This window comes from Raphanus sativus, chromosome 2 (assembly GCF_000801105.2).
Source record: "Raphanus sativus cultivar WK10039 chromosome 2, ASM80110v3, whole genome shotgun sequence".
NCBI classification, from domain to species: domain Eukaryota; kingdom Viridiplantae; phylum Streptophyta; class Magnoliopsida; order Brassicales; family Brassicaceae; genus Raphanus; species Raphanus sativus.
The window spans coordinates 24085901-24105582 of NC_079512.1; the positions used below are offsets into that span (position 1 = coordinate 24085901).

Sequence of the window (19682 nt, forward strand, 5' to 3'; positions counted from 1 at the left end):
AAACTTTGTTTTTTAACGGCAAGTGTCTAAACTTTATAGGTTTATTTTGTTAATAATGCGACTGTACAACAGACTTAACAGAAAATATGCGACTGTACAACATATCATTCAATTGTGTGTCTCACGAGCGAGGGCGCTAAAATAAATGTGAATGCAGTAAATTTCAAATACCTTTTTCTTTCTTTCTTGTATATGTTTACTCGAAAACCGGGATTAGTCGGACCATTTGCAACCCATATATATAGGTAGATTAAATACATATGAACGTGCATGTCCGTGTTTGTGTGCATTACATGTTTGTGTGTACAAAAAACAATTATACCGAGCTTGTTACTATTCAAAACTTTACCCAAAAAATATCCACAAAAATCTTTTCCTAAGAAATTTATGAATATTTCCCTTTGCATATATACAACCTTTATATCTCTATTTTAAAGTATACAATAAAACGTCCCTATATTTATATCTAAAACATAAATGATACACACCCAAAAAACCTAGATCCTCCCCAAATTTCATCCAACGGCACAAACCCCATAATAAATACCCCTATCAAAATTTTATAATATATTGAAGTTTGATAGCGATAGTTTAGTCCTCGATGAATGCGAGTCCCTCATATTTACTCCTTTTAGCATCTCTCTCTCTCTCTCTCTCTCTCTCTCTCTCTCTCTCTCTCTCTCTCTCTCTCTCTCTCTCTCTCTCTTTTATTGTACTATTTTCTCGTATCCAACCATAAGACAAAACAACGAACTAGGAAGAGAGAGTGAGAGATTTGTAGTCACGATGCAAGAGATAATATCGGATTTTCTTGAAGAGTGTGAATTCGTCGACACTTCACTAGCCGGTGATGATCTATTTGCTATCTTAGAGAGTCTTGAAGGCGCCGGAGAGATATCCTCCACGGTGGCATCTACACCTAGAGATGGAATTGCAAGTTCAAAAGAGTTAGTAAAGGATCAAATCCATGAAACTTCATCTCCTAAGAGGAATAAAAGGAAAAGAATAGAAACTGACAAAGAGGAGGAGGAAGAAGAAGACGGAGAAGGAGAAGGAGAAGGAGAAGGGGAAGGGGAGGAAGATAATAAGCAAGATGGGGAACAAAAGATGTCTCATGTAACCGTGGAACGTAACAGGAGAAAGCAAATGAATGAGCACTTGACGGTTCTACGTTCTCTTATGCCTTGTTTCTACGTCAAACGGGTACATGTTCAATGCATCTATACATTTTCTTAGCCAGTACTTTGGTATATGAGTTGTTGTTGCTCCTGAGTAATTAATATTCTAAAACATTTGTTCTCTTTTTTTCTGAAACGCCTTCTAAAACATTTGTTCAATTAATCTTTTTGGTATACCTAACTATCATATATCATATCTTAGAAACATCATTTAAAACAATAGCACCATATCAATGTTTTTAGGAATAATGACAATTATAATGACATTTGGTCCCACTAATCATCTTTCTTTTCTTTCATGTCACAATTGTGATAGATAGAATGTCCTAAATATTAACTTATATTGTTTTTTCCTTTGATCATGATAAAAGGGGGACCAAGCATCGATTATAGGAGGAGTTGTGGAATACATAAGCGAGCTACAACAAGTCCTTCAATCTTTAGAAGCCAAGAAACAACGTAAGACCTACGCGGAAGTGCTAAGCCCGAGACTAGTCCCGAGCCCTCGTCCTTCGCCGCCTGTCCTAAGCCCGCGAAAACCGCCTCTTAGTCCGCGCATCAACCACCTTCAGATCCACCACCACCTCCTCCCTCCCATAAGCCCTCGAACCCCTCAGCCCACAAGCCCATACCGAGCCCATCCGCCGCAACTACCACTCATCCCACAGCCTCCTCTTCGTTCTTACAGCTCATTGGCAAGTTGCAGCACTTTAGGGGACCCACCTCCATACTCTCCAGCTTCATCTTCTTCCTCACCTTCAGTTAGTAGTAACCATGAGAGTAGTGTGATAAATGAGCTCGTTGCTAACTCAAAGTCGGCTTTGGCTGACGTGGAAGTGAAGTTCTCAGGAGCTAATGTGCTGCTTAAAACGGCATCGCATAAGATCCCTGGACAGGTTATGAAGATAATAGCTGCTCTTGAGGATTTGGCTCTCGAGATTCTTCAGGTTAATATCAACTCGGTCGACGAAACCATGCTTAATTCTTTCACCATCAAGGTACGTAAGAATAATCATCCTCATTAACTTTCACGGATTTTATTGATCTGTTCTAAATGAATGTCATATATTGGGGGAGGGGGGAGATATGGCAGACTACTATAACATTTAGAAATATAATAAAATAGTATAATATACATAAGTCTTATTATCTACATTGTATATAAACATAGACGCACACAAAGGTATGTCAGATTACTCACAAGCATACAACACTAGCTTTTTGTTGTTTTAAATATTTTTTCTCAAAAGTTTAATAATATAGTTGACTTTTTTATTTAAACCAGCGTGAATTACTCGTGTTCCAATGTCTTATTTGCAAATACATGGGATATTCTATCTAGGAGTGGCCCAGATCAAATACTATCATAAATTTCAGTATTTGAAATTTGCACCGAATTTTATTGATATCAAATTTTTCCATTTTGTTTTGATTCAGAAAAATACGGATATCCGAAAAATTTACAAATATTTGCAAATATTTATGGATATCTTATACACTTTGTTCAATACAAATACATTTAGGAAATACCATACAAGTTTGTCTTAAAAATATCTTTAACTTAATATAGAATATATATGTTTCATAATTTTTTTAAATTAATTAAATGTTCTTATAAAACATAAAATTCTTAGAAGAATTATAATTTTATAAGGCTTTTATATTCATTTCTTAATTTGATACTTCTATAAGTAATTTTATAAAATGAAACTAATAAAGTTGTATGTTAAAATAATAGTTATATAAAATTATACATTTAAACTTCTATATTTAATTTTACATATACATATATTTGAATAAAAGCCGGAGCGGATTAGATATCCGACTTTAAATTTTTTAGTATTTGTGATTTGATTCCTTTTTAACGGATATTGATTTTTAATATTTTACTTCTAAAACTTGTGAATATTCGGATTTTTGTGGATCGAATCGAAACGAATAACGAATCAAATCAAAATTAACAGAGAAAATATCCAGTCCAATTTCTATCTATGTAAAAATTGAAGATTATTGTAAATCTTAAAATTCTATATAAATGACATTTATTCAAATAAGTCATACTGATGTGGTTTGCTGGTTTTGTTTATTGGTCAGACTTAGATTCTACGTTCGATAGGCGAATGCATATATACATTTTTTCAATAAAGAATAGTCTATTGTGATTTAAAGAAAATGTTATGATATTGGTTGAAAATGATTTATGTATCTCTTTCTATTGTTCTTTTGATAGATTGGAATTGAGTGCCAACTAAGTGCAGAAGAATTGGCTCAACAAGTTCAGCAAACATTCTGCTAATAAGAGAAGGATTAAGTAGGTCTTCCACATAAACCCTAACGCGCGAGAGATCAGTACTTACTCACTTTCTCTCCTTACTATCCTTTTAATTATTTTCAAACATTCCTAAATTTCAAATATATGTTACTTTGAATAATATTGTTTTTTAAGATTTTAAACAAACAGCTATCAGATATTTAAGTAATATAAATGGGGTTTCAGCTTCATATATAACAGCCTTCGTCACATGTTTTTCTATTTAAGTTGTAACAGTACTCCTACTATGTTACTTTATTTCTATTACATCGAGAATTGTAGCTGTAATTGCATATGACTGAACATGTGTATGGATTTCTCATGGATTTATTTTTTGAACTTTTCTTCTAAAGAATAATTTTATTCAACCTGATAAATGGAAATTCAGATCCGATTACAAATCTGATTTTTGAAGAAAATTATCCGAGTCAATCTATAACATTCTAACTTCGTCCACCCACTAAATCCGGCACATTCCGGTAGTCCGTTTGAAATCTGTTGATATTCTCAACCATCAACGAAAATTCCAGAAAGGTGAAGTTCTTCTCGTTGCCTTGGATGTTAGTATTTCCCGAGTCATCTTCAAAGTAGGTAGCTTTCGATAAACTCCTGAAAGCTTATCACTGACAATGTCCTTTGAGCACTTGGCTAACAATAGAGATGATAAGGTTGAAAATACCTTTACCAAGAAGATCTTCGAGAAACATAAACCACCGACCATGCTGCAAGAACCAGGATAGTGACCCACGACTGAACCCACTCGCCTTTTCCATTAAAGATGGCCTGGCAATGGCACACATTGGCCGGAAGGTCTCGAACGACCTGCACAATAAAGCAGCTGAGCAACACTATCGATAGCAAATCAAGCAACCCACCACCGGCACTGGGATGTGTGCTAGGCACAATGGGACACTGACACGAATAATACAAGGATCGTGGCGCATTTGCCCGCTCCAAGAACCAAAGACAAGAAAACTGTGACTCGCAAAGGCTAACCACTGGTGTCAACGGGGGATAACAAAGAAATGAGCATGAGAATCCATCTTCAGGAAATAAAAACTGTCGTTACACTTCTAGAGGTACCGAGACAAATTACGAATAGGAGAATCCGAAGAATTGAGGACCACCGAGCAATCTTCAAGCGGCCATGGACAACCAAAAATTCTAACCACTCGATGATATACTAACGGACGAAGACATCTATATGGTTATTCTAAAAGAAGGGAGGAATTTTTGGTTTAGACAATTTTTTAAAATAGTCCGTGGAGTTGGTTGCTTGCTGAGCAATTGCATTCTCGAGGCATTCCAGTAGATAGAGCATGTAAGATCTGTGGAGCAGGACAGGAAACAATATGTCATACTCTCTTTACCTGCTCGGTGGCCAGAGATACATGGGCTGCAGCTGGTCTGCCTCTTCCAGAGAGAGGGCTCTCTCAAAGCTCTGTTTTTTCTCAACACGCACCACTTAGTAGCCTGCACCAAAAGTAAGAACCCTTCTCAAATCCAACATGTTATTCCATGGGTGCTTTGGCATATCTGGAAAGCTCGCAATGCTCTGGTTTTGAGAAAATTAAATTGGATCCTACATCTATTCTGAGGAAAGCAGATGAAGAGTCCAAAATATGGTTTGAGCTGAACTATCCTGACGTTACTCCTCCAGAACCAATCAAACCATCTGCGCCACCGCATCAACCTGGAAGGCTCCACTGATGACATGTTAAAATGTAACATTGCTGCTTCTTGGTCGGAAGTTTCGGGTAGGAGTGGTGCGTCTTGGGTAGTCGGGGATAGTCGAGGTAGAGTCTTAATGCATAGCAGGCGTCCTACTCAGTGGCGGACCCACAGAGGAAGATGGGATGTGAGGTGACATACCTTAAATCTCAATAAATTTTGTTTTGGCTGTTAAAACAATGAAGAATTTGTAGTTCTAGTGATAAAGTACACCCTCTGACCCCCCTAAACTTGGGTTCGAACCTCCTTAATGACACCTTTTATATATTTTCTTCCTTTTAAATGTCAAGTTTGACCCAGGTAAAATAAATTCCTGGGTCCACCACGGACTTCTACTCTTTTATAGGATCCAGAGAACTCGCAGAACTTTGGGCTTTCTACTGGGCTATTGAGAGCATGAACTCCATGCGCATGGAGAAAGTCATCTTTGAATATTCCTGTGAATGTGCAAGAGCGTGCATCCTAAATCAAACCGCAGTCCTTGGATCTTTGGAGCATGTTGGAAATATATGTGGTATGGTTCAGAGGTTTCAAAACTGGACCTTGGATCACGTTATGGCTGCTAAAAACGAGGTAGCTCAACGAATTGCCAACAGTGTCACGCAGAGCGCATATACCAGTCCTACATTGCGGCTGGGGCCCTGACTGGTTGAGAGACTTGGTTGCGTCGGAAGCAAGAAACGCAACTTCTCCTCGTTGAATGGAACACTACTGTCTTACTTCCATCGTAGAAGCAAGTGGTTTGTTATGGTGTTTGGTCTTTTTAGACATCCATTTTCTTTTTATCTTTTTTCTTTCCGACCTACTGGTACTGTTTTTATCCCACTTTCGTGGAATCTTTGTTTGAACCATTGCCCTGAGGGCTTTCTATCATTCAGCGTTAAAAAAAAGTTGGTTGCTTGCTAACGAGGTGAAGCGAGATAATAATGTTGTTTTAACAGTGGTATTCGTGTGTCTGCCGCCAATGAATTAGCATGAAGACATGTGGTTTCTGATGAATATTTTCAGTGTTTTTGTCCCATCCATGAGAGAACGTTCAGTGTTGCGATTTATTTGGGAAGTCACCACAATATTTTCCTGGAGAACCTATTTATTCAGATAGGCCGGAAAGGTGAATATACTTCGTTGTATAAGCTAACATGGTGAACGTAACTAAAAATTTACTATCTGTCTACTTTTGTTTTGTGGTCAACCTTTTGGGGGTTTTATTAGATTCTAATTTTTGGGAAGACTTATATTCTTGTATATGTTTTAAATCAAAATCTATCTGTTGGATCTGGAAATTTGAATGTTTCTGAAAACTCATGGTATAGGACAAGTTTTCTTCAATCTTAATTTCAAACTCTTACATTATTCAACCTACTATTTGGGAAACACCTCAAATGTTATGCTGTTGTTAACTTTATAAGAGATTTTTCCGTCTGATTTCAAGTGTTTATGATTTCTGTAAAATAAAACTGCAAATTTTCTTTTACATGAAACTTTGGGAAACTTTATTTAGTTTTAAGTGGTACTTCTGATTTTATTTAAATACCCAACTTTAAATTCATCACAGTTCATCTAAAATATCATCAAACTTGAATCATTCCAAATTTAATATTGAGTAACCCATATAGTTTCTGTTACTATTTAACCTGATTGCAATTTGTTTATATAATATTACCACACCGATCAATAATTGATTAATAACTAGAACATACTATATTAAAATTAAAAAACACGACAAAAACATAAAAATTTCGTTGAGCTAATTAAAAGAACAACTATTACACCATTTTTTGTTGTGGGGGCAGAAAAATAGAATAAAATATAAATGACAATAAAAACTAAGAAAGGTCATTCTCGAAAAGAAAACTAAGAAGGGTAAACAGACGGACGTGGACGATGAAGTTTGTTATTTTTATGAGAGGAAGAGTGGTGAAGTTGGAGTCGTTTTTCAGCAAAGCTATCACTGTTTCTCATTATCCAGTATCTTTCAATCTCTTCTGGTTGTCTTCCTGGCACTCGTCCTGCTATTAAATCCCACCTAAAATAAAAGGAAATACACAAATTACACCATTTTCTATTTAGTTTGTTGGCATTTAAATTTTATTTTTTTCAATTGTAGAGCCAGCCAATCATTTATTCATAAAATACTTGTCGATAAAGAAAGCAAATTAGGTTCCTTACTTCATATATCAATGTATGCCTATGTGTATAATTTAATGAACGTGATAGCCTTACTTAAATGCATTTTTAAGAAAATTAGTGGACACCATGTGCTTCCACTACAACATTGTACACCGTACAACTTCAAACGTAAGTACACGCCTAAATTAGCGTATGTTTGATTAGACATATACAAGCATATTAAATTTATTTACCTGGTGCACAAAAAAAAAATTTATTTACCTACCAATGTATACAAATATCATGTTTCTTTCGGTCGAGATAATTGACAACAGAAAAAAAATTAAGAAGATGATGAAGAAAGAAATTGTTACCTATCACCGACAAGTCTATACATTCGAAGGATGATATCTTCTTCTTGTTCTGTCATATTGATAAACTTCCATTCGATACTGCTCACTTCTGCACACATATATTCAACCAATTAAACTCAAGCAAATATTAAATTGTATAAATGATTTTTTGGGGTTAAATTTTAATACTAATCTTGATATTTTTAGTTACTCAGCCCTGTCCTGGTTTAACTAATTTATAAGTGAACATTTGCTTCGTTTTCCACTCTATAATCAATCACTAGGCCAAATCAGACTCCATGAACTAAATTCAAAATCGAAGCCAGAACATGCTTTCAACATGTGCAAAAGCATCTATATATATATATATATTTTTTTTTTTTTTAAAAAAGCATCTATATTTATTCTTCTACCCATGAAAAATTACGCAAACAAGTATATTCCAGGTAAGAACTAACAGGGAATAGCGAGGGACCTTCAGAGTCTTGGACTTGGAGAGTGACTATGTGTTGATCAGGAAGGCGACGACGGTTGGTATTATCCATGAGCTAGTAAGAATAAGGTATATGAAATTTGAGGTCTTGTTGGAGAATGCAAGAAAAGAAAAATGTGAGAGATGAGAGTTTATAGAGAGGAGAAAAAGAGGAGAGAGATGGATAGGATGAAATTTCCAACGAACAGCCTTTGCAAACTAAAAGTAAGATGTGTTGTGTGGTGTTTGTTGACATCTTAGCCTTTGTGTAGACTTGTCGTTGACACTCTCATCTACACATGGAGATGAAGTCTTTTATTGGGATTTGTAAGTATTTGAAGGCTGATTTTGTCTCATTCGTCAAATAGTAACAAAATTACTATTTCCTCTACATTTTTTTTTTGAAACCTCTACAAATTTTCTACACCTTTAATACTTTTATATATTTGGTGTAGCAAATTCTACGGTTCTCTATGTTTTTTTTTCATTGTTAATTTAGGGATAAACAATATATTTCTACAAAACTATTTTATAGTACTTGAAATGAACCAAACAAAAACTTCATATTACATATTCCCAGGAAAAAAATTAGTGACAAGCTTTTCAAATTTATAAGTTATATATACTCTAAAAGTCAAAGTTGGAAACATAAAAACTCATAAACCTAAACTTTAATCAGTTTACTGTTTACAAATAAATCATTAACAAGAAGAAGAAGTCGATGAAAAACTAGGCGAGCGAGAAGTACATTTCAAATGGAGCACCTTGTCCAAGAGTTCATCAGCAAACCTTCGAGTCACCACACGTGTATCCAAACTTATATCCACAGCAGTGATGGGATTTAGTTTGACAACACTCTTTAATCGCCGCATATGGCATTATTGTACTCCCTCTGTTTTATATTAAGTATCGTTTTAAATTTCAGCACACGAATTAAAAAATCATTTAATTCTATATACTTTACATAGAATTAATTCGTTAATTGTATTTACCATAATATTTTACATATAAAACATAATAATTTTACAGGTTTTAATGGAATTTCTCCATTCGTAACAAAATGTATACCAATTAATAAATAATTTTTATTTATTTATAGAATCTGTTAAACATAGGCATCCAAATACTCATTTAAGTATGAATCGGTTTTTTGGATATCTGTTTTTTGCTTTAAAACTAAACTACATTCAGATATTAAAACATTTCGGATGAGATTCGAGTAGAATCCTTTCAGACCCGGATAAATTTGTTGGATCCTAAAAGATATCTGAATAACCAATATATTTAAAAATGTTATTAAACCATTTATAAAAAATAAATAGAAATCAAATCTCGTGCGGGCGTATAGATCAAATTCTATTGATTATTATATAAAAGCAAGGGGCTAAACTTTACGAAAACTCAACTCAGACCAAATTGGATTTTCTGTAAAGTTTAGAACTTCACAGTTATATTCATATATAATATATACATATAACTTTTAAAACTCTGGAGCTAGAACCTACCGGGGGTGCTCTTATTTTTTCAATGGTCATCTGTAATTTTTTCATGCTTACCAGCATATATCTATCTTATTAAAACAGAAACATTTTGTTGGACCTAACATTTATTTTGTAAGTTTTTAAATTAAATACACATTTATACTTTATAGTTAAACTTACATTAAATCACTAATGTTCCTTTCTTTATACTACTATCTATGTTTCCAAACAATATACTTATTTCTTTATACTACTATCAATGTTTCCAAACAATATATTTTATATACTACTATCAATGTTTCCAAACAATACAATAATTAATCTTAGTTATTTTATATCCATCATTTTCTCTTTAAAATTTTGTAGAAACGTCATAATTTCATAAATTACAAAATAATAAACTTTAAAGTTGGATTATAAGATTACAAATTATGAAACTATTACAATTTCAATCAAATTAGATTACATATCGGTCATCCATCAGTTCAGTCTGTTAGTCTCGGGTTTTAGTAACTTTTTAATATGAATATTTTAAAAAACTAAATTGAATTGTTAGATCTCCGGATTAACCGGTATAATCACAATCGGGTTGAATTTAAAAACACTGATTTAAATGCAAAAATATTTTAAATACACACTCTTTAAAAGTTAACAAAATATTTGTTAAGTTATTAATGAAATTTTTCATCGTAAAATATTCCGCTCTTCCAAAGCGCGGATCAAGATCTAGTGGTTTATTCAGTTTCGATGACAATACTACATTCTATATAAGTTTGTGATCGTTTGGTATATAGCGCTTAATAAATTCAGCAAATTATATTTTCCATCTTAGCTTAATTGTCTAAGTCTAATGTTATCTTTAGTTTTAGGAAATGTATTTTAAATGTAAAAAAAAAAATCAGCTTGGACTAAAAAAAGACTGGTGTAGCTACACTAAAAACCACATGATCCGCATAGAATATCCAATGTCTAAAATCGTGGATATCATCAATGTAACTCCCTTGTTTCTCAATATAGGAGGGCCATTTTTAAATATTGATTTTAGAATAAATGTTTTTTCGCCAGGAGACAAACGTGCTTGGCGGGCTGATATAGATTTTAGATATATATTTTTTAATTATCTTTATGAATTTTATATACTCCTTCCGTCTTTCCTTCAGTCCTGATGTTTTGATTTTTTTTGATGTTTTAGAATAGATGCTGTGTTGATATTAATTTTACTTTTATTAAAAACTGTGTAACTAATAATATTTTATTATTTTTTGATGATCAGTTGAGTTAGCTTTAATTTATATTTTAGTCTAGTACATTTTAGGAAAAAGTGAATTTCTTAATTATTGTGTCATAAACTAAAATATCAACTATTTTGGAAAAGAAAGAATATAAACTTAGGAAATTAGACTTTAATCATAAAAGTTTATAATGGAAAATAATACCTTATGCATATATTTTAGTAGCTTAAGAAAATTTGTGTGCTACTCTATGTTGTTTTTGTAAAGGTTAGGTAAATTAAAAAAAAACTTTCTTATGTGATGTTTTTCACTCTTTATTTTTATTTTCACTGATTTTATTTTTTGATCAGTATAAACTAGAAAAATAAAAATTCACCATAACTCTATAAATAAAAGAGTTCGGATTTTTGGTGATTAAATTTTAAAATTTCTAACTAAAATAATATAGAAGTAGGTGATAATTTTTTTTCAATCCAAAATCTTATCATCCCTTATAAACAAAGAAAATAAATTTATAAATGCATAAAATATATAAATATATTTGGAACTATAACTTCTATTAAAATAAATTTGTTAAAAAAAATTATCTTGCGTTTTTGTTTTGTTTATTTTTAGAGTTTGACCGGTGACCGTATAAATATTTACTTTCATTTGAATTTGTTTCTTTGTACTAGTGGTATTCCATATATATATATATATATATATATATATATATATGTAAATTAAAATGTATTGCATAATTGTTAATATAACATTTTAAAACATAACAATTTTATTTATTACTCTGAAATAATTATATTTTATTATTTTAATCGTCTATTATATTACAGTGTATCATATAAACAAATCCTATATTTATAACTAATTGGATTTATATTATGAAAGTATTATACTAATAATATATGTACAAATGATTTTATATTTTTTTATGTTATATAAATTGATTACGATGTGTGGTTTTTTTATTTTATTATTTATTACTAACAAATATTTAAAATATTTATTATGTTAATAGAAAATATATTAGGAAATCTATTTTGGTTAAGATTTGATTAAGGAAATTGATTATTTAAATTAGTAAAATATATTAAATGAGTAAATATATTATTTAAATTAACAAGTATACTTAAATATAAGTTCAATTAATATATCAATGGTAAAACTAAGAGGTATTTTATTTTTGTATTTCTCCTTTAATAATATAGATAGTCTATTCTGTATTTTCTAACTTGTAACAAATAAAATAGAAAATAAATTTCATGGTAATATAAATGATTATACACCACTGATATGAATTGATTGTTCCAGATTTCTGAAGACAAAATAATAGATAGAATACCAACATAGTTTTTCTCCTAATTTCTCTTTGTTCTTTCACACAAGCAGTATATCCCCTTGGTACTAAAATGGAAGCAAAAATTAAGAATAACCTTTAAAGAGTACTATATTAACTACTATGTCATTTTGACGACGTGGTAGCACGAGGTTTCTTTTCAGACGCTTTATGAAAAAAGGCTTACTCACCTTAGGATATTACGGCTATTGCCATTGGACAGGTTTATATATTCGTATATCCCTTGTACATAGTTTCATGTCGCTCAATAAATCGCCATATCAATTTTTGTATAAAAGGAAAGTAGTCAACTTCGGGATTTGACTAATTCAATCTTAAATGTCCATATATGGTCCACGTGATTATTCTCTTCGTTTCCACTTTCTATATTAATTTGTTTTGCATATGGAAATCGACTTTTGACTAATATTAAATACAGAGTGAATTAGGAACTAATTAGATATGTTTTTCCAATATTTGCATACGAAATTAGTTGCATATTCTTTTCACTTTCTAAATTTTGTTATAAGATCAGTAAATTAGGGATTACAAATATATACGAAATTAGTTGCATAAGCTTTAATTTATAATATCTCTTTCACATAATTACTTTTTAAATCAAATAAACCTGAAATTATATATGTATATATTTAAATGACATTTATAATTGACCGAACAAGTATAATATTAAACATAAAAACTGTGGACGTGTACCGTGCTATATTCGTGACCAATATCCTTTTAGGTGTAACATGATTTTTTTACATTAAAAAAATATTTATTCATAATTTTAGACAATTGTGAATTAAGGCACAACAAAACATAATTATTATATAGACCAAATTCTTCGAAGTATAAACTAATATATACAAGAATGACAATATTGGCAATAACGCCAAATATATCATGTATATAGATTATATTCTATTTTTTAAAAATATGTATTTCTAAATTCTAGATAATTCCCTATAATCTATTCAGAACAGGAAAACAACATTTCAGATTCCAAAAAAAAAATCAATATATTATGTACTGACCGATTATATTACATTTATTAAAATTTAATACTTCTACATTTTATTTAATTAACTTTATAAAATACATAATATAGGAAAATAGAATTTCAAACTTTAATTTTTTTAAAAGGTTTATCTCACTCCGCGCAGGGCGCGGATCTCACCCTAGTATTTATTTATAATACAATCGCCTAGGCCTACAATCGCCCTCTTTTCTTTTTCTTTTCATTTTCGTACATCACATCAAACAAATAAATTCGCGGCAAAAGAGAAAATTGTTCAATTCGGATATCGGTTCAGTTTCGGTTTTTTTTTTTTGATTTTTCGGTACTTCGGTTAGTAAACTACAACTAATATTCTAAATTCATATTTACTTCGGTTCGGATCGATTTATATAACATCGATTTTTGGTTTATCCGGTTTTATACCAAAAACATAATTATTTAATTTAAGATCTTATTATACGAATTTTAGAGTCATGTTGTCAACGCAGTTATTTATTAAAAAATATTATATATTAAATAAAGAACAAAAAATAAAAACATTTCTACCATCTAAAAAATAATCAAATCAAGAATTAGAATGAAAAATAAAAATTCTGAAAATAAAAATTTAATCTAAAAATAATCAAATATTCTATTCTTCCATATTTAGTGTTTATCAACGTCATGTTACTTCGATTGATCATGAAACTCTGTTCGTTTATAGAAATGAAAAAAATTGTGAATAACTTCCACTAAGTTTTGTCCATCAAATTTATAATCTTTACTTCAATTTAGTCAATGCTAAAATAAAGTGAAGAGATAAAAGAAGAAACTAAGAAAATAAGAGATCTCAGTTGCGATGAATTGTTACTTAATTATAGTTCAAGTGTTTTGCAAATTAGGACTTCTTTATTACTATAAAAATATGGTAATATATATTAGAAAAAATTAACTTATATAACAAATAGATTTTTATGTGTACTTATAAAATATATACTTATTTACATGTTCCTACCTTTGATCGGTTTTGTTTGGTTTATTCGGTTTAATCGATTATAAACCAAACTATATCCAAATCCTACGGTTTTTATAAAATCACATCCATTCGGTTTGTATGGTATATACCAAAACCGGAAAAGGCCTATTTCAACATGAAATTTACACGTCGTACCTATTCCTTCACGAATTTTGTAGTAGTGCGTATTCTACATTGAACTAAACAAAATTTTTAATATACTACATGAACTTTACCGTCATGCCTATTCTTTCACGAACTTTATAGTAGTGTGTATTTCACACTGAACTAAACAAAAATTCAAAAAATACTACATACTCTCAAAATCGTGTTTATTTATATTGACCGTTAAAGGTGTTAGTCATCTATTAATTTATCAAAACAAAGTTATTTTGAATAAATTGTGTAAAATTAAAAACAAATATAGACTCTCGAAATAGTACTTATATATTGACTGTCAAATGTGTTAGTCATCCTTTAATTTATCAAAATATTTTATTTTGGATAAATTCTATGAAATTATCGGTAGTTTTGTAATTTTTTTAATTTTACAAAATCTATTCAAAATGACGTTGTTTTAAATTGACATATGACTAATACTTTTGATTTGCTGACAAAAAAAATACTAACACCTTTGACTGTTAATTTATATATATTGACCGTCAATGGTGTTATCTTTTTTTTTGTTAGCAAGTCAAAGGTGTTAGTCATACATTAATTTATCAAAACAATGTCATTTTGGATAGATTTTGTAAAATTAAAAAAATTAAAAAACTACGGATAATTTCATAGAATTTATCCAAAATAAAGTCTTTTGATAAATTAAAGGATGACTATTTTATTTGACAGTCAATATATATAAGTACGATTTTGAGAGTCTATATTTTTTTTTTACAGAATTTATTCAAAATGACGTTGTTTGATAAATTAACGGATGACTAACATATTTAACGGTAATTATATAAATAAGCATGATCTTGAGAGTCTGTGTAATATTTTTTGATTTTTTGTTTAGTTCAATGTAAAATATGCATTACTATAAAGTTCGTGAAGGAATATGCACAACGCAGAAAGTTCATATAATATTATAAAAAACTTGTTTATTTCAGTGTGGAATACGTACTACTACAAAGTTCGTGAAAGAATAGACACGACGGATAAAGTTCATGTTGAAATTTTTTCCTACCAAAACCAAACTATATTGTTTATTTTAGTATGATTCGGTTCGGTACGGTTCGGTTTTACCGAACAGCCCTATGCAAAATTATCACATCTATCGACTACTTTATTACATGATTATTTTGTCAATTTATGTTCTCATTATAGTGTCATTACACCTATAAACTTTTAAACATTTGCATGCATTCGTTTCTTCTATTAAAGGGTATACAACTTTGAGTTCCGGAAACCTTGAACCGGTCACGCTAGCACAAAACAGACAAATATGTGATTTTATTTTGTAATACAATTGGTAAGCCGCATCAGTCTTCTCCTAGGTAGTCATAGGCCTGGGCATTCGGGTAGTCGGGTCGGGTTTGGACCGGGTCCTTTCGGGTCCGGGTCTTTCGGATCTAGGAGTTTAGGACCCGATAGAGTAATTTCAAATTTTCGGTTCCGGGTCGGTTCGAGTCGTACCGGGTCCTGGTCGGGTCGGATCTTATATAGTTGGACCCATTCAGGTAACTAGAATTTATCGGTTCGGTTCTGGATCGGGCTCGGGTCGGGTTCGGTTCGGGTTCAACCTAAAAATACCTAAAAATACAAAAAAAAATCTGAAAATATTAATATATCCGAAAATATTTGACATTTTATTTAAAATTTGTGTTTTTATTATATTAAAATGTGTATATATACTAAACTATGCGAGATAAAACAATAGTTGGTTGTCTCCTAATGGCTGACCCCTTAGCTATGTAGACAAATAACCTGTCTTCGATTCCCCATCAATTCATTTTATTTAATTTATATTATTAATTCGGATATCCGCCGGGTTTCGGGTTCGGGCCGGGTCGGATCCAAGACCCGCGGGTCCTCTACAACAAGACTCGATAGGGTAATTTGATCGGATCGGTTTCTACCCGGATCGGGTTTTTCGGGTCGGTTTCGGGTCGGGTCTTCGGGTCCGGGATTAATGACTACCTTAATCACAAAAGCAGTCTCTATCTATTTTTCTTTCCACTTTTAAATTAGAACAGTTTTACATATGTTTTTTTTTTCATATGTTTTTTTTGGTCTGTCGTAACAATAAATTTGTCACTACAATAAAGAAAAGACACAGACTAATCATAAAAGAGCAGCTACTAACAATAGTTTTGGAACTGAGAAAGTTAAAAGAGGAAAAAACGAACCGAATTGAAACATGGTTGTAGCCGATGGTTAGCCAACTTAAGTCTTCAACTAACGTTCTTAGTCCTTAATGAAGATATCTTTGGCCGTAATGTATGATATGAGCCAACATGTATATGTACGAGTCCCCATATATGTATATAATAAAGTATTTTTTTTAAAATAAATATATTATTAATTAAACCTGCTTAAACGGGAAATCAGATTCGGCTACAAACCCGCTTTGAACAAAACAACCCAACTCAAACCTATTACAAACTAGCTTCGCCCGCTCACTAAACCCGGCACATTCCGCTAGCCGTCTTCGGAATCATTAGGAATCGGTTGCCGTTCTTAACCCTCGACGAAAATCACGGTGAAGTGAGGTTCTCCTAGTTTCCTAGGATACCGGGATTCCCCGAGTCGTCTCCGGTATAGCTAGCTTCCGATGAACTCCACAAAGTTTGCAACCGTCACTGTCCATAAGGCGCTAGACGAGCAATAGAGGATAGTTTCGGGTACTTACCAACGAACAAGCCGGGCTTGTACACAACGTCATGCAACGCTTGAAACGCCTCCCAACCGAGCAAGTGCTCACTATTGCCGCCAACAAATCTACAAAGGTGGGTTGGGATCACCACCACTCCCGATCTAGGGCTCTAAACCTGCAAAGAAAGTCACGCTCACCACTATACTGTCACAAAATAACAATGCAGTTTACGGAAGGCAAACGACGACCACAAGGAGACACCGAGTCGGTTAATGACCCCGAGAACCGACTCGCCGAGTGCGACCTTCGAGAACCGAAGGATCGAAACCATGCTGAAAGGTCCCAACTCTGGTGTCAATAGAGAGGGCATAGACGATGAAGTACCGAAGAGACGACCTACAGAACAAAAGCTAATGCCTTTGCGATAGGAACCCAGAGAAGGAGCCGAGTAACGGACACCGGATGAGAGGGATTCCGACGCACAGTCCACAAGAGCCATAGACGACTGCTTGATTACAACCACCCGTCGAAATCACGCGAGACGTAGTCTGAGAAGTTGGCCATCTCCGCCTGCACACAACTTCTCAGGACACACTTCCGATGAGAACTCGTCGGAACGCTCATAGCTAAGGAGCAGAGGAAGAGATCTACGACGACACCACAACAGACCAACAGACCACTCCCCTTCGCCAATTAACCACCGAACCTACCCCAGTGAGAACCACCAAAGCCTGGAAAGGAGCCAACCCGAAATCCATAACCACGGAAGAGAACCCGAAACAGATCTACTAAGGAAAAAAGATCTGCTCCAATGACCCAAAAGCCGACCAAACCACTGAAGAACACCAGCTAGAGCCTCGCCGCGAAGCCACAGCACAGAGACTACGCCGGAGTCAGTCCACCTGCGCACAGCGCACCTTACCGGAGAGAGACCCGACCACAGATCCGCGAGCATATCGACAATAGACGATAGATCCGGTGGAGAGGCAAAATACAAACGAGGAAAAGGGAGAGAGAGCTCCTTGGCGCCGGAACGCGCGCACACGCGCCGCCGGACGCCGGAGAGAAACTAAACAGGCGGTGGTTGTCGAGGAAGAGAGAGATGAGAGAGAGAGAGAGAGGAAGAGAAAGGTTTATTTGTTAATAGCTATAAAGTATTTTGTTAAATCTTGTCATTATAATATAATTTGAATATCTTTGACGGAAACAAGAAATTTTTTTAAGAATTTATTGAGCTGTGAATGTTCGATTTCTTAAACAACATTGTTGACAATAGAGTAAAGTGGTCCACTGAATGTTTCTGATGATTTGGGTCGGGAATGTATACGAATAAGTAGATGTATATACAAATGTGTTCACTTCTTTTTCTTTTTGGAGGGAGGGGAAGGGAGGAGGGCAAAAGAATTTTTTAAAAACTATATAAATAAAAAATAATAATATCCAGTTAAAATTTTAAATTGAAATCATAAAAATACTAATATATATATACACACACATATTTTAATTTATATTGTAAAAACTTCAAAATAAAAAGCATTTTCTATAATTTTTTAAAAATTAATATTATAACTTTATAATATAATTTTCTATTTATTATAGTAATAAAATTTTAATATTTAATAATTATATAATTATAATTTTATTATTTAATCACTGCTACATTTGGTAGTAAACTAGTTATTTATCCGTAAGTGCACCAATTTATAACTGATGTATCTGCATCCACAAACGTCCAGAACTGTATCCGCAACTATACTTGTGAGGCCTGAGTAGATATAGTAGATCCACTTAGACTCATCCATTGAAACAACACATGAGCTAATTTAGATTTGACTTAGATGCTCTCATTAAATGGATCATAGAGTTATGAGCCCGAAGTTTGATTGACGAGGAGACTATAACGTAGTTGAATTAATTAGGGTTAGGACGTGTAGACAGCATTCTACAACTTCCTCAATTCTATGTAGATCGATGATTTTGTAGACTTTTTAGAAATAAATTAAGATAGTTGTTTAAAGTTTAAAAAATCAAGAAACATTAAAATTTTAATCATACACTAGATTTTAACCCGCACGTTCGTGCGGATATATTTATATTTTTAAATATATTTTATATTATTAAAAATGTTTTAAATATATAATTTCTATTTTAGTGTTATATATTGTATTACTATATCATATTATTGTTTATATTTCTTATTCAGTATTATTAATATATAATGGTTTTCTTAAAACAATTTACTTTGTTATTGATTTTTATTACTTACTAATATATTTTCGAGTTAGGTAAAATAAAATAAAAATATGAAATACTCAAATAGAGAACCCCATTCAAATTATGTTGTTTTCTTTAATTTAAACATTTTGCATATAATACATTTTTAAATTTTATTTATTTATATTATAGAAAATAAATATGACTAAAATAATTATATTTACATGTTGTGTTTAAGAAAATATACTTTAACATATCTCATTTTAGTATTTTACGGGATTTATTTATTTTAAATAATATAATCCTATTGTTTTAGTAAACTTTATACATAGTAGTATCTATCATACTATTTTATTAAATTTATTATATAGGATATTTGTTTTGCATGTTATGATATTAAGTTCTATTTTTTTTTAAAATTAAGACGTCAAAACATTA

The 19682-nt window shown here is 32.1% G+C and overlaps 2 protein-coding genes across 3 annotated transcripts; one reads left to right on the forward strand and one right to left on the reverse strand.

Moving 5' to 3' along the window:
• The first annotated feature begins 670 nt into the window (after window positions 1–670).
• LOC108840239 (transcription factor SPEECHLESS) lies at window positions 671–3777 on the forward strand. Of its 2 annotated transcripts, XM_018613077.2 has the most exons (3): window positions 674–1203; window positions 1550–2176; window positions 3409–3777. In XM_018613077.2, exons 1-3 carry the CDS (start codon window positions 787–789, stop codon window positions 3472–3474), a joined length of 1110 nt encoding a protein of 369 aa, XP_018468579.1. In that variant the 5' UTR covers window positions 674–786; the 3' UTR covers window positions 3475–3777. The 2 variants fall into 2 exon arrangements, with proteins under 2 accessions (XP_056858893.1, XP_018468579.1); XM_057002913.1 differs by lacking the exon at window positions 3409–3777 and having other exon boundaries at window positions 671–1203; window positions 1550–2203.
• Window positions 3778–6947: 3170 nt separating this feature from the next.
• Window positions 6948–8415, reverse strand: LOC108840566 (transcription factor TRY). The gene is made up of 3 exons (XM_018613405.2): window positions 8158–8415; window positions 7704–7791; window positions 6948–7246 (listed from the first exon to the last, which is right to left on the reverse strand). The coding sequence occupies exons 1-3, from the start codon at window positions 8225–8227 to the stop codon at window positions 7075–7077; spliced, it is 330 nt and encodes a 109-aa protein (XP_018468907.1). The 5' UTR covers window positions 8228–8415; the 3' UTR covers window positions 6948–7074.
• Window positions 8416–19682: the final 11267 nt, after the last annotated feature.

What these genes read in the sequence shown, in the direction of transcription:
- LOC108840566 (XM_018613405.2), bottom strand. Translation starts at nt 8,227, where the DNA reads ATGGATAATACCAACCGTCGTCGCCTTCCTGATCAACACATAGTCACT. An exon ending in CCAAGTCCAAGACTCTGAAG is followed by an intron (nt 7,792 to 8,157) that starts GTCCCTCGCTAT and finishes ATATGTGTGCAG; the next exon opens with AAGTGAGCAGTATCGAATGG. An exon ending in TATAGACTTGTCGGTGATAG is followed by an intron (nt 7,247 to 7,703) that starts GTAACAATTTCT and finishes CTTTTATTTTAG; the next exon opens with GTGGGATTTAATAGCAGGAC.
- LOC108840239 (XM_018613077.2), top strand. Translation starts at nt 787, where the DNA reads ATGCAAGAGATAATATCGGATTTTCTTGAAGAGTGTGAATTCGTCGAC. An exon ending in CTTGTTTCTACGTCAAACGG is followed by an intron (nt 1,204 to 1,549) that starts GTACATGTTCAA and finishes TCATGATAAAAG; the next exon opens with GGGGACCAAGCATCGATTAT. An exon ending in TTAATTCTTTCACCATCAAG is followed by an intron (nt 2,177 to 3,408) that starts GTACGTAAGAAT and finishes TTCTTTTGATAG; the next exon opens with ATTGGAATTGAGTGCCAACT.